The sequence below is a fragment of the Asterias rubens genome, chromosome 13 (genome assembly GCF_902459465.1).
Source record: "Asterias rubens chromosome 13, eAstRub1.3, whole genome shotgun sequence".
Lineage (NCBI taxonomy): Eukaryota > Metazoa > Echinodermata > Asteroidea > Forcipulatida > Asteriidae > Asterias > Asterias rubens.
This window is the reverse complement of record NC_047074.1, coordinates 10,985,168-11,000,960: the sequence shown is the minus strand read 5'-3', so window position 1 is coordinate 11,000,960 and position 15,793 is coordinate 10,985,168. Positions and strand designations below refer to the sequence as shown.

General features: G+C 42.1%; 1 protein-coding gene across 1 annotated transcript in view; it reads left to right on the top strand.

Moving 5' to 3' along the window:
• Nucleotides 1-15,793, top strand: part of LOC117298532 (DNA polymerase alpha catalytic subunit-like) — a 47,714-nt gene that overhangs the window by 9,865 nt on the left and 22,056 nt on the right. The window contains exons 12-19 of the mRNA XM_033781836.1: nt 623-736; nt 1,246-1,320; nt 1,649-1,787; nt 2,407-2,561; nt 3,269-3,353; nt 4,642-4,703; nt 5,942-6,031; nt 6,937-7,053. Coding sequence (XP_033637727.1) covers nt 623-736; nt 1,246-1,320; nt 1,649-1,787; nt 2,407-2,561; nt 3,269-3,353; nt 4,642-4,703; nt 5,942-6,031; nt 6,937-7,053 — 837 coding nt within the window. The remainder of the gene's footprint in view (nt 1-622; nt 737-1,245; nt 1,321-1,648; nt 1,788-2,406; nt 2,562-3,268; nt 3,354-4,641; nt 4,704-5,941; nt 6,032-6,936; nt 7,054-15,793) is intronic.

Here is a 15,793-nt window from a genome sequence, read left to right as displayed (position 1 = left end):
TTGCACAGAAACTCCACTGGACTGAAGGAGCAGATAGCCATGTCTTTGACCTCGGCCAACTGGTCAGCTTTGAACAGGCATAAATATAACTCCATCATCAACATGATCACAATGAGCCAACAATATGACTTTTAGTACTGTGACGCCAACTGTCAGTTACTTATTGGACTTAAAATGTCAGTTACTTATTGGACTTAAAATGTCAGTTACTTATTGGACTTTAACTGTCAGTTACATATTAGACTTCAACTGGCAGTTACAAATCGGCTTTATCTGTCAGTTACATATTGAACTTTATCTGTCAGTTACATATTGGACTTCAACTGGCAATTTTACAAATTGGACTTTATCTGTCAGTTACATATTGGACTTTGTCTGTGGTCAGTTACATATTTAACTTTATCTGTCAGTTACATATTTGACTTTATCTGTCAGTTACTTATTGGACTTTATCTGTCAGTTACATGGACTTTATCTGTCAGTTACTTATTGGACTTAATCTGTCAGTTTCATATTGGACTTTAATTGTCAGTTACATATTGGACTCAAAAGTAACTTTTGGTAGCCAATCAAATCCTACCATATCAACTGGAATGTTTTTTTATTTTTCATTTTTTTTCAGGCTGTAGACATAAAGACAAAACAAAACACCGGGCAGGAAGTCACCATGACAGACGTCTATCATGAATTTGATGATCTCACCAACAAGTACAAAATCATGAGATACAGGTCAAAGGTCAGTGAATACAATAAACCATTGTCCCAGATCATATGAAATCTGGTTTGCAGGAAAATTGTTCAGCATCGGGCTAAATCTCACAACATCACACAAATTAGCAAAGAAAATGTTTTGGACAAATTTTACCTGAAAATTAAGATTAAATTATCTATTTTAGATTCAAGAAAGTTTAGATCTTTCATTGAAGGTATTGAATAAAGTTAAAATCTTAAAGTTAATTATTGTTCGGATCCTGACATTATCTCACTTCCATCAGCCAAGTACAAACAAATTGCGCAGAAATTCACGCCAGAAAGCCATCAGGCCGTGCACCTTCAACAAGCCTGTGAAGATTTTTTCAAATGCTAATTTCTAAGGTTTTACAGTTTTTCCAGACTTGAAGTGAGCTATTTCAACTACAGTTTAAACTTTATAATCAGTGAGCTTCAAAGCTTCCAAGTTGAAACACACTCACGTCTATATTATAATGGTTAAGTCAACCCTAAAAAAATTGCTTTTAATTGCAGAAAGTGACCAAGCAGTACTGCTTTGAGAAGGAAGGGGTACCAGCCGAATCAGAGTACCTGGAAGTTAGATACGCGGTGAGTACCCAAAAGAATGTGGTTTGTTTGTTTGTTTGTTTGTTTGTTTGTTTGTTTGTTTGTTTCCTGTATTAATGCCATGGAGTTTTAGCTCTAAATTACTCTTTTTGTTTTTGTTTTATCAAAGTCAAAGGGTTTTGGTACCTTTTGTGGATCAATACAACATTGCGTGTCTTGTTTTTTATGCAGGCTGACCGTCCACAGCTTCCCAGTGATTTGGAAATGAAATTGCATTAAGATAACAGGTGTGAGTTGTCAGATGCAAATGATGTTTCACTTTAACCTCTTTCTTAAATGAACAATGTGTGTCTGTTTTGTGTTGATGCAGGCTGATCTTCCACAGCTTCCCAGCGATCTAGAAGGAAGTACATTTAGTCGTGTATTTGGTACAAACACCTCAAGCTTGGAGCAGTTACTCATGGAGAGAAAGATCAAGGGTCCAAGCTGGCTGGACATCCAAATGCCTCGTAAGATATTGTTGCAAACTTTCCTTTAGGGCTATTGTCTTGATAATAAACAACTAATAATTAACTGCATCTATTAAGCACACAGTATGTGAAAAAAGAAATGATTTTCAAGGGCGCACTGGTTCGCAAAGTCAAAAGTCCAAGATTTAAAATGCTCGTTTGAAGAGGTGAGTTTTGAGCTGTCGTTTGAAGATTGAAGGATTGTTCGGTGTTCTGGGGTCAAGTGGCAGTGAATTCCATATACGATGATGCAGCTTGCCCTGTAATCCTACCCTTTCATGCTTCCTGCATTGTTACAATTAGAAATGCAGTTTCTGTAGGTCTATAATCAAGGGTGTTGTGGCTGAGCAGCTTAGGACGAAAGGCGAAGTTCTGTAATTTACAGAGTGTGGTTTTGAATCCTGATCTGGTCAGTCACTGCCCTTGTGTCCTTGAGCAAGGCACTTTAGCAAATCTTGCGGGCACTTGCGGTATTGTGATAAAAGCAGCTTGAGGCTGCTGTGTATTTACTGGATAACGAAAATCACATGGACAAAAATAACTTTTATGACCAGTAGGATTTTCCATTTCTAACAATATTTTGTGTCTTCTTTTTTTTCTTTCTATGAAATGTTGACAGAGGTTCCAAACCAGCCAATAAGTTGGTGCAAAGTTGAAGCGGTCGTCAACAAGCAAGACCACATCACCGTCGTGAAGGACATAACCCCTCCTCCCTTGGTTGTCATGACGATAAGTCTACGCACTATTCTCAATCAGAAGACCCATCAGAATGAGGCGAGTTATTTATTTTTGTTTACTTTGAAAATATTTGATGTACATAGCACATTAATATAAAGTTATTTCTAGGTGCTAAAAATTTGGATCACAGTTTAACAATTGTTTTTTGTCAGCAATGACTCTCGCAACCCTGGTTGTGGTGGTGTTCTAGTCCTGGACCCAATTTTAATAAACATCCCTATGAAATGGAAATCGCACAGCAAGCACAAAATCAGCCGTTAAGCATCTCTATAAAACTGGGCCCTGGGCCAACTGTCATAGAGCTGCTTAGCACAAAAATTTGCTGAGCATGAAATTTCTTCCTTGATAAAAACAGGATTACCAACTAACATTCCATTTGTTGCATATTGCAATTGTTACAGGTATTCAGCTGTTGTTTGCCTTTCCTGAAAATCACGTGGAAATTTGGTTGGTAATCTTGTTTTTATCAAGGCAAAAAATTTCATGCTCAGCAAATTTTTGTGCTTGGCAGCTCTATGAAATTGGGCCCTGGTGATTTGGTTAATCAGAGGCTTTGAAGTTATCCTGAGTGGATGCTGTTCTTTCTGGGAAGCACTTTAATTGTAAAAAAAACCAACACGGAGCCCTTTCCTTAGTTGCCAGTTCATGTTTGTTGTGTTGTCATTTTTAGCCTTTGAAATAGACTCTGCTAGGTTTGAAACGTCGTGCCATTAACAATTTATTACGTTATTTCTTTGCGTCAGGTGATTGCCATTGCTGCCCTCATACACCACAAGTTCCCAATGGACAAAGCTCCACCCAAACCTCCATTCCAGCAACATCTATGTGGTAAGCTAAAATGTGTTTTTATATTAAATTAATTCCTTACATCAAACTCACCTTTCCCGGTTTAGATGTTCTGCACACAAGCTTTTTATAGAAAGTGGAAGGTATGTAGGAATCAAATATGAACAGCGAATTTGCCCTCATTGTAATTTTGAGGTTGAAACTGAGATCCATTTTTTACTCAATTGTCCATTATACAGTGCTCTTAGGGAACAAATGCTTAACTTTGTGAGTGGAAATAATGCACATTTTCAGCTGTTTACTAACAGTGAAAAATTTGAATTTCTTATGAGTTCTACAGATGAATCTATTATTAATTGGGTTGCCAAATTCGTCTTTTTATTTATGAACTTAAAAGAAAAACATAATGTCTGATTGCCCCTGTTAGCTTTATTTCTGATTACTTCTGTGGACGTTATTTTTCTCCTGCCAATGTATATTAAAATAATTCAGGTTTAAAGATGTTGTTGTATCCCTCCCCGGGATTAAGGGGTGTGTTCCAAGTTGGAGTAAACAACAAATGAATGAATGAATGAATTAAAACCTATACCTTACCAAAACCAGCCCTCTGAAAAGAAGGTCAGCTCCAACGATGGGAGGCTGGCGACAGAGCTCCTAAAAGGCCCAATTTCACAAAGCTAATAAGCAGAAAATACTGCATAGCAAATTTCTATTCTAAGCAAAACATGGGTGGGACACCAGTCACAACAATCTAAACTTCATGGACTTTTAGCTGGTATTCTGCTGAGCAATATTTTTTTTGCTAACTTGCAAGTTGATGTGCGTACAGGCCTCATGAAATTGGGCCCAGGGCCGTAAGCAGTATTTTCTGCTTATTAGCTTTGTGAAATTGGGCCTTTTAGGAGCCCAGGGTCCAATTTCATAGAGCTGCTAAGCACAAAAATTTGCTTAGCATGAAATTTCTGCCTCGATCAAAACAGGTTTACCAACAAAATTGCCACATGATTTTCAGGATGAGCAAACATCAGCTGAATACCAGTACCAAGCAATATGCAACAAATGGAAATTTTGTTGGTAATCCTGTTTTTCTCAAGGAAGGAATTTCATGCTAAGCAAATTTGTGTGCTTAGCAGCTCTATGAAATTGGGCCGAGGTGGTAGCAGATACTTTTTCATACGTTTAAGGATTTGGGTTTAGCACAATCCATAAACAATGTATTTATTTTCCAACATGGAAGACGTCACTAGGTCGACATTAAAAAACATTGCATGAAAGTATTTTAAACATTTAGATTAATATCTGCTTTAAATTTCTTCTTTGTCTTGAACAGCCATCTCTAAGCCGAGTGATTGTGTGTTTCCCTTTGACATTAAAGATGCCCTCGGTAAACAGGTAATTATCATTTCATGTTAGAAGTTTGTGGGTACCGCTCATTTGAATTTTCTAAAACAGAGTCTTGGCTCTGGGAAAAGAAGCCTTTATTTCCTCAGATATAAATCAATCCTGCTATTTGATCTACTTCTCTAGCACTGAGGATACTGTTCCCAAAAGCTCATTGGTATCTATAACTCCAGGGGTTACCATATGGTGGAAATGCCATCATTTCAACATATCTCCTTAAATTCAGATTGGCTTCAGATTTTTTTCAAATAAAACATGAAATGGCTGTATACTGCTCTCTGTGAATGCGATATGTCACCCGCTACATGAAAATGAGTCAGATGTCGCCCAATGCATTATTAAGTTATGGACAGTTTAATGTAAAAAAAAAAAAAAAAAAATTACTTTTTAAGATCTTTATTTGCATGGTTAACCTTGAGAACACTTACCTTAAAGCTATAAATACAACACTTTTGTGGTCATACTTTTGTCTACTTTGTATCCTTTCGCGCGAAATGGTAGTTTAAAACATCGCTTTACTTGTAATTCGTTTTTCAGAAAAAATGATGTATTGGCTTATTTCAAATGGGAGTAAGTCAGCAACGCGACACACCCCCAAAGCTTAGACATATATACCAAATTACTGATGCTGGTGTGTTCTTTCCAGCAATGCATACAACTCAATTGTTGAAATTGTCAACATCTGACTCATTTTCACGTAGCAGGTAACATATGTACACAATCCATGTTCTTGTTTGAACTTAAATTATATGGGATTTGAGCCGTTGCATGGTGAGATAACAATGTTTATCTTCAAGTACGCGCTAATCCTCCAATCAGATTCGCAGAATGGAGTGGTGATAAAAACCTATATTGCATGGCTAATATCACTACCTGCGTCTTGTGTGTTCTATGGTCACGCGCCATGTGTGCTTGAAGATAAATACGTTATCACACGCGCGCTTGTGGAAATACGAAAAATATAGCGCGTCTGCGTCCCATACAGCCTTGTTGGATATGGGACGCAGAAGCGCTTTATCTTTCCGTATTCCACTCGCGCTTGTGTGGTAACTTGTAATATTTAGTTTGCAGTAACACCATGTGTATTATCTACTTGCTGGATAGATTATGTTCTTTTGAGAACATACTCTACCCAGCAAGTAGATACACACATCACATGGTGTTACTGCAAACTAAACACACATTGAAATTAAATAGATATGACGGGCATTGTTTCTTTTCCCGTTTAGAAATCCAAAGTTGAGATCATGGCAACTGAGCGAGCACTGCTTGGATTCTTCCTGGCCAAAGTGCATAAGATCGACCCCGACATCATAGTGGTGAGTCAATATCTTGGGGATATTATACAAGTACTAAGCGTGGTTTTCTCTATACACAAGCTAGAGTATAGACTTTTATCACGCTGTCACCATCTTGGTGATGTTCCCTGTTTCCATAATAGTAATGAATGCTAACATTCATTGCGCAAACATGGCACCAGACTATTATTTCATCCAGCCTCAGTTTGGTTACACTGAGTTGGAATAGAGTAAAATCAAGATGGCCACACTGTGATTGAGGTCTATTGGGTTTTGGCCGATACATCAAATTGAAATAAAACTATGACCCAAAAATACTTCAACAAAAGATTTTAGATCAAGCTCACAAAATCATCTGGAATCATTTAAAATGTCCCAGATGACACAGTAGAGCTTCTAAAACTAAACATAAATATCAAGTATATAATAATCAACAGAACTCATTTCAATTCAACTTGATTTGGCCAAACTTGCAAAACATGTGTCTAGATTTCTATAGTTTTACTATAGAAAAACTATAATTTTACTATTTACTAATAGTAATTTTTAATAATAGTTTTACTATTTTTCTATTTTTATATCTTTCTGGTAAACAAACTACGGGACCCTCAAAAGTGCTATAGAAAAACTATAATTTTACTATTTACTGATAGTAATTTTTAATAATAGTTTTACTATTTTTCTATTTTTATATCTTTCTGGTAAAGAAACTACGGGACCCTCAAAAGTGCCTAGCAATGTGACCTTTAGGTCTCAATGTGACCTTTAGGTCTGAAAAAACTTGTCAAGAAGAGTACATATGAAGATACTGTCCAGTTTTAGAAGTAGTACAACAAATCAAAAAGTAGGAAAACCTAGGCAATTTTGTAGGGACTGCAAACTGAAAAGGTTGTACTATATACTTTTGAATTTTGTTTTCTTTTCAGGGACATGACATCTTTGGTTTTGACTTGGATGTCCTGCTACACAGGATCAATGCTAACAAAGTTCCACACTGGTCTCGGATTGGACGACTAAAGAGATCCATTATGCCCAAATTGACGGTAAGAGTAATTTGACATCGCTGTTTGACGTCATATGCAGCTTGAAATTCGCTTCGATTTTCACAAGAAGTATGGCTTTATGGGTAATTCATTTGATAATAATGTTTTGAATGAAAGGTTGTTATTAGACACATAGTCTTTAGGGCTCAAATTTCACGCAGGCCCGAGGCCAGTGATTTTAGCTTCGGTCCAGTATACTTTATGCCGAACAAGTCCGGCGGTCTTGTGGGTTTTTCATGCATACTAATATAGTTACTATTACAAATAATTATATGAAATATATTATCTTTCATTAAAAAATGTATTTCAATCTCATTTAGTATAAAAGTTTTTGTTTTACTTGTCGTCAAATCAGTGTTCTGAGCACGCCTGCGGAACGTCAATCCGTCCTTTTTTCACGTGCATCAGGCTGCATACAAGTTTTCCATTCAGTTTACTCATGCCCACACCTTGTACATCTAGTCTCAAACCATTTATGTTTATGCACCCGGGGAGTGAGCGAGCGGGGACGAGAGAGTGATGTGTTGGTACCCGGAGCGGCGGCACACCTTAGTACAGCGATGTTTGATTACCACTGACCATGTGTAAAGTCTGATACCTTACAAAGGAGTGTTGAATTTGCATTAAGAAGGTCTGGTTGCAATACCACACATCCCTGTGTTGCATGGATTAAAAGTAAGGTCTTGTTGCCAAACGCTTGCTAAGTATGGCTACCAACAGTGATGAGCTTCTGACTACTGCTGTCAAATTTTTGGTCAATCTTTTTATGACGATCTTTTTATGAATGCTGCACGTTGCAGTGTTTTGTTGGTGATTTGACTGTCAAGTCGGAATTTATTTTTTGAGGCGGAGAGAATGACGTGAAGTAGGTATATGGAACTTTATTGATTGGGTTTCACAGCAAAAAAAAAGCCTCCTAAGGGATGAAAAAGGCCTGCTGTTCTATCGTGTTAACTTCTTTTTTCCTAATAAAAGTTTGGTTTGTAAAAAATCTTCCGGTCCAGTAAAAATTCTGAGCAACAAGCCCTGCGGTCTTGTGGATTTTTTCCCCAAATTCGAGCCCTGGTCCTGATCTTAAGATTGTTTCGATGTCTCTTTTTGTGGTCTTGGGCTGCAAAAGTCTGTCTCAGGAGGGCTCGAAGTTAGATGGGGAGGTCTCAGAACTATTTACTACATCAGCAGACCTTGCTACGAGTGTTGCTTTATTAAGGCCGTTCTATCATTCAATGCATGTTGATGGGGCAATCCAGCCAGAGCCATGATGACATCAATTTGGCTTTGCTAATGTAGCCAGGGCCATGGCCATGTCTGGATTGGCAGTTGTGGCTGTTGTTAAGATCTTGGTATTTCCTATCATTCAATGCATGTTGTGGGGATGTAGCCAGAGCCAATGGCTATGTCCGGATTGCCAGTTGTGGCTGTTGTTCAGAATATTGCTTGAGATGTCCTCTCCTTCAATGCATGTTGAAATGTTTGCTGCCTGCACAGGCCTACTGATAATAAAGGGGAGGCCATAACTCAATTGATGACAAGTGCTATAGCACCATAGAGTTATATATAAGAACTAGAGTGCGCACTGGCCTATATATGCGACCCGGCATGCGCGCAGGCGGCCATTTTCTAAGTTGACAAAAGAGGCATCGCACAGCTTGTGTTTGTGCGGCCGTTTGTAAGTTGACACAACAGCATCGTGTATAGAGATGTTCTATCATGTTGATGATGTAGCCAGGGCCATGTCTGGATTGGCAGTTGTGGCTGTTGTTAAGATCTTGGTATTTCCTATCCGTCAATGCATGTTGTGGGGATGTAGCCAGAGCCAATGGCTATGTCCGGATTGCCAGTTGTGGCTGTTGTTCAGAATATTGCTTGAGATGTCCTCTCCTTCAATGCATGTTGATGTTGGGATGTAGCCAGAGCCAATGGCTATGTCCGGATTGTCAGTTGTGGCTGTTGTTAATGAGTATTGCTAGGGATGTCCTCTCCTTCCACGATGTTGATGTTGGGATGTAGCCAGAGCCAAAGGCTATGTGCGGATTGGTTGTTGGCTGATGTTCAGAGTATTGCTAGGGATGTCCATGTTGGTGACCCAGCCATAGCCATGTCAGGATAAGTGTTTGCTACGAGTGTTGCTATATTAAGGCCGTCCTATCATTCAATGCATGTTGATGGGGCAATCCAGCCAGAGCCATGATGACACCAATTTGGCTTTGCTGATGTAGCCAGGGCCATGGCCATGTCTGGATTGGCAGTTGTTAAGATCTTGGTATTTCCTATCCTTCAATGCATGTTGTGGGGATGTAGCCAGAGCCAATGGCTATGTCCGGATTGCCAGTTGTGGCTGTTGTTCAGAATATGCTTGAGATGTCCTCTCCTTCAATGCATGTTGATGTTGGGATGTAGCCAGAGCCAATGGCTATGTCCGGATTGTCAGTTGTGGCTGTTGTTAATGAATATTGCTAGGGATGTCCTCTCCTTCCACGATGTTGATGTTGGGATGTAGCCAGAGCCAATGGCTATGTGCGGATTGGTTGTTGGCTGTTGTTCAGAGTATTGCTAGGGATGTCCATGTTGGTGACCCAGCCATAGCCATGTCAGGATAAGTGTTTGCTACGAGTGTTGCTATATTAAGGCCGTCCTATCATTCGATGCATGTTGATGGGGCAATCCAGCCAGAGCCATGATGACATCAATTTGGCTTTGCTGATGTAGCCAGGGCCATGGCCATATCTGGATTGGCAGTTGTGGCTGTTGTTAAGATCTTGGTATTTCCTATCCTTCAATGCATGTTGTGGGGATGTAGCCAGAGCCAATGGCTATGTCCGGATTGCCAGTTGTGGCTGTTGTTCAGAATATTGCTTGAGATGTCCTCTCCTTCAATGCATGTTGAAATGTTTGCTGCCTGCACAGGCCTACTGATAATAAAGGGGAGGCCATAACTCAATTGATGACAAGTGCTATAGCACCATAGAGTTATATATAAGAACTAGAGTGGGCACTGGCCTATATATGCGACCCGGCATGCGCGCAGGCGGCCATTTTCTAAGTTGACAAAAGAGGCATCGCACAGCTTGTGTTTGTGCGGCCGTTTGTAAGTTGACACAACAGCATCGTGTATAGAGATGTCCTATCATGTTGATGATGTAGCCAGGGCCATGTCTGGATTGGCAGTTGTGGCTGTTGTTAAGATCTTGGTATTTCCTATCCGTCAATGCATGTTGTGGGGATGTAGCCAGAGCCAATGGCTATGTCCGGATTGCCAGTTGTGGCTGTTGTTCAGAATATTGCTTGAGATGTCCTCTCCTTCAATGCATGTTGATGTTGGGATGTAGCCAGAGCCAATGGCTATGTCCGGATTGTCAGTTGTGGCTGTTGTTAATGAGTATTGCTAGGGATGTCCTCTCCTTCCACGATGTTGATGTTGGGATGTAGCCAGAGCCAATGGCTATGTGCGGATTGGTTGTTGGCTGTTGTTCAGAGTATTGCTAGGGATGTCCATGTTGGTGACCCAGCCATAGCCATGTCAGGATAAGTGTTTGCTACGAGTGTTGCTATATTAAGGCCGTCCTATCATTCAATGCATGTTGATGGGGCAATCCAGCCAGAGCCATGATGACACCAATTTGGCTTTGCTGATGTAGCCAGGGCCATGGCCATGTCTGGATTGGCAGTTGTGGCTGTTGTTAAGATCTTGGTATTTCCTATCCTTCAATGCATGTTGTGGGGATGTAGCCAGAGCCAATGGCTATGTCCGGATTGCCAGTTGTGGCTGTTGTTCAGAATATGCTTGAGATGTCCTCTCCTTCAATGCATGTTGATGTTGGGATGTAGCCAGAGCCAATGGCTATGTCCGGATTGTCAGTTGTGGCTGTTGTTAATGAATATTGCTAGGGATGTCCTCTCCTTCCACGATGTTGATGTTGGGATGTAGCCAGAGCCAATGGCTATGTGCGGATTGGTTGTTGGCTGTTGTTCAGAGTATTGCTAGGGATGTCCATGTTGGTGACCCAGCCATAGCCATGTCAGGATAAGTGTTTGCTACGAGTGTTGCTATGTTAAGGCCGTCCTATCATTCGATGCATGTTGATGGGGCAATCCAGCCAGAGCCATGATGACATCAATTTGGCTTTGCTGATGTAGCCAGGGCCATGGCCATATCTGGATTGGCAGTTGTGGCTGTTGTTAAGATCTTGGTATTTCCTATCCTTCAATGCATGTTGTGGGGATGTAGCCAGAGCCAATGGCTATGTCCGGATTGCCAGTTGTGGCTGTTGTTCAGAATATTGCTTGAGATGTCCTCTCCTTCAATGCATGTTGAAATGTTTGCTGCCTGCACAGGCCTACTGATAATAAAGGGGAGGCCATAACTCAATTGATGACAAGTGCTATAGCACCATAGAGTTATATATAAGAACTAGAGTGGGCACTGGCCTATATATGCGACCCGGCATGCGCGCAGGCGGCCATTTTCTAAGTTGACAAAAGAGGCATCGCACAGCTTGTGTTTGTGCGGCCGTTTGTAAGTTGACACAACAGCATCGTGTATAGAGATGTCCTATCATGTTGATGATGTAGCCAGGGCCATGTCTGGATTGGCAGTTGTGGCTGTTGTTAAGATCTTGGTATTTCCTATCCGTCAATGCATGTTGTGGGGATGTAGCCAGAGCCAATGGCTATGTCCGGATTGCCAGTTGTGGCTGTTGTTCAGAATATTGCTTGAGATGTCCTCTCCTTCAATGCATGTTGATGTTGGGATGTAGCCAGAGCCAATGGCTATGTCCGGATTGTCAGTTGTGGCTGTTGTTAATGAGTATTGCTAGGGATGTCCTCTCCTTCCACGATGTTGATGTTGGGATGTAGCCAGAGCCAATGGCTATGTGCGGATTGGTTGTTGGCTGTTGTTCAGAGTATTGCTAGGGATGTCCATGTTGGTGACCCAGCCATAGCCATGTCAGGATAAGTGTTTGCTACGAGTGTTGCTATATTAAGGCCGTCCTATCATTCAATGCATGTTGATGGGGCAATCCAGCCAGAGCCATGATGACACCAATTTGGCTTTGCTGATGTAGCCAGGGCCATGGCCATGTCTGGATTGGCAGTTGTGGCTGTTGTTAAGATCTTGGTATTTCCTATCCTTCAATGCATGTTGTGGGGATGTAGCCAGAGCCAATGGCTATGTCCGGATTGCCAGTTGTGGCTGTTGTTCAGAATATTGCTTGAGATGTCCTCTCCTTCAATGCATGTTGATGTTGGGATGTAGCCAGAGCCAATGGCTATGTCCGGATTGTCAGTTGTGGCTGTTGTTAATGAGTATTGCTAGGGATGTCCTCTCCTTCCAAGATGTTGATGTTGGGATGTAGCCAGAGCCAATGGCTATGTGCGGATTGGTTGTTGGCTGTTGTTCAGAGTATTGCTAGGGATGTCCATGTTGGTGACCCAGCCATAGCCATGTCAGGATAAGTGTTTGCTACGAGTGTTGCTATATTAAGGCCGTCCTATCATTCAATGCATGTTGATGGGGCAATCCAGCCAGAGCCATGATGACATCAATTTGGCTTTGCTGATGTAGCCAGGGCATGGCCATGTCTGGATTGGCAGTTGTGGCTGTTGTTAAGATCTTGGTATTTCCTATCCTTCAATGCATGTTGTGGGGATGTAGCCAGAGCCAATGGCTATGTCCGGATTGCCAGTTGTGGCTGTTGTTCAGAATATTGCTTGAGATGTCCTCTCCTTCAATGCATGTTGAAATGTTTGCTGCCTGCACAGGCCTACTGATAATAAAGGGGAGGCCATAACTCAATTGATGACAAGTGCTATAGCACCATAGAGTTATATATAAGAACTAGAGTGCGCACTGGCCTATATATGCGACCCGGCATGCGCGCAGGCGGCCATTTTCTAAGTTGACAAAAGAGGCATCGCGCAGCTTGTGTTTGTGTGGCCGTTTTGTAAGTTGACACAACAGCATCGTGTATAGAGATGTCCTATCATGTTGATGATGTAGCCAGGGCCATGTCTGGATTGGCAGTTGTGGCTGTTGTTAAGATCTTGGTATTTCCTATCCGTCAATGCATGTTGTGGGGATGTAGCCAGAGCCAATGGCTATGTCCGGATTGCCAGTTGTGGCTGTTGTTCAGAATATTGCTTGAGATGTCCTCTCCTTCAATGCATGTTGATGTTGGGATGTAGCCAGAGCCAATGGCTATGTCCGGATTGTCAGTTGTGGCTGTTGTTAATGAGTATTGCTAAGGATGTCCTCTCCTTCCACGATGTTGATGTTGGGATGTAGCCAGAGCCAATGGCTATGTGCGGATTGGTTGTTGGCTGTTGTTCAGAGTATTGCTAGGGATGTCCATGTTGGTGACCCAGCCATAGCCATGTCAGGATAAGTGTTTGCTACGAGTGTTGCTATATTAAGGCCGTCCTATCATTCAATGCATGTTGATGGGGCAATCCAGCCAGAGCCATGATGACACCAATTTGGCTTTGCTGATGTAGCCAGGGCCATGGCCATGTCTGGATTGGCAGTTGTTAAGATCTTGGTATTTCCTATCCTTCAATGCATGTTGTGGGGATGTAGCCAGAGCCAATGGCTATGTCCGGATTGCCAGTTGTGGCTGTTGTTCAGAATATGCTTGAGATGTCCTCTCCTTCAATGCATGTTGATGTTGGGATGTAGCCAGAGCCAATGGCTATGTCCGGATTGTCAGTTGTGGCTGTTGTTAATGAATATTGCTAGGGATGTCCTCTCCTTCCACGATGTTGATGTTGGGATGTAGCCAGAGCCAATGGCTATGTGCGGATTGGTAGTTGGCTGTTGTTAAGAGTATTGCTAGGGATGTCCATGTTGGTGACCCAGCCATAGCCATGTCAGGATTAGTGTTTGCTACGAGTGTTGCTATATTAAGGCCGTCATCATTCGATGCATGTTGATGGGGCAATCCAGCCAGAGCCATGATGACATCAATTTGGCTTTGCTGATGTAGCCAGGGCCATGGCCATATCTGGATTGGCAGTTGTGGCTGTTGTTAAGATCTTGGTATTTCCTATCCTTCAATGCATGTTGTGGGGATGTAGCCAGAGCCAATGGCTATGTCCGGATTGCCAGTTGTGGCTGTTGTTCAGAATATGCTTGAGATGTCCTCTCCTTCAATGCATGTTGATGTTGGGATGTAGCCAGAGCCAATGGCTATGTCCGGATTGTCAGTTGTGGCTGTTGTTAATGAGTATTGCTAGGGATGTCCTCTCCTTCCACGATGTTGATGATGGGATGTAGCCAGAGCCAATGACTATGTGCGGATTGGTAGTTGGCTGTTGTTAAGAGTATTGCTAGGGATGTCCATGTTGGTGACCCAGCCATAGCCATGTCAAGATTAGTGCTTGCTACGAGTGTTGCTATATTAAGGCCGTCCTATCATTCAATGCATGTTGATGGGGCAATCCAGCCAGAGCCATGATGACATCAATTTGGCTTTGCTGATGTAGCCAGGGCCATGGCCATGTCTGGATTGGCAGTTGTGGCTGTTGTTAAGATCTTGGTATTTCCTATCCTTCAATGCATGTTGTGGGGAGTTAGCCAGAGCCAATGGCTATGTCCGGATTGCCAGTTGTGGCTGTTGTTCAGAATATGCTTGAGATGTCCTCTCCTTCAATGCATGTTGATGTTGGGATGTAGCCAGGGCCAATGGCTATGTCCGGATTGTCAGTTGTGGCTGTTGTTAATGAGTATTGCTAGGGATGTCCTCTCCTTCCACGATGTTGATGTTGGGATGTAGCCAGAGCCAATGGCTATGTGCGGATTGGTAGTTGGCTGTTGTTAAGAGTATTGCTAGGGATGTCCATGTTGGTGACCCAGCCATAGCCATGTCAGGATTAGTGTTTGCTACGAGTGTTGCTATATTAAGGCCGTCATCATTCAATGCATGTTGATGGGGCAATCCAGCCAGAGCCATGATGACATCAATTTGGCTTTGCTGATGTAGCCAGGGCATGGCCATGTCTGGATTGGCAGTTGTGGCTGTTGTTAAGATCTTGGTATTTCCTATCCTTCAATGCATGTTGTGGGGATGTAGCCAGAGCCAATGGCTATGTCCGGATTGTCAGTTGTGGCTGTTAATGAGTATTGCTAGGGATGTCCTCTCCTTCCACGATGTTGATGTTGGGATGTAGCCAGAGCCAATGGCTATGTGCGGATTGGTTGTTGGCTGTTGTTCAGAGTATTGCTAGGGATGTCCATGTTGGTGACCCAGCCATAGCCATGTCAGGATAAGTGTTTGCTACGAGTGTTGCTATATTAAGGCCGTCCTATCATTCAATGCATGTTGATGGGGCAATCCAGCCAGAGCCATGATGACACCAATTTGGCTTTGCTGATGTAGCCAGGGCCATGGCCATGTCTGGATTGGCAGTTGTGGCTGTTGTTAAGATCTTGGTATTTCCTATCCTTCAATGCATGTTGTGGGGATGTAGCCAGAGCCAATGGCTATGTCCGGATTGCCAGTTGTGGCTGTTGTTCAGAATATGCTTGAGATGTCCTCTCCTTCAATGCATGTTGATGTTGGGATGTAGCCAGAGCCAATGGCTATGTCCGGATTGTCAGTTGTGGCTGTTGTTAATGAATATTGCTAGGGATGTCCTCTCCTTCCACGATGTTGATGTTGGGATGTAGCCAGAGCCAATGGCTATGTGCGGATTGGTAGTTGGCTGTTGTTAAGAGTATTGCTAGGGATGTCCATGTTGGTGA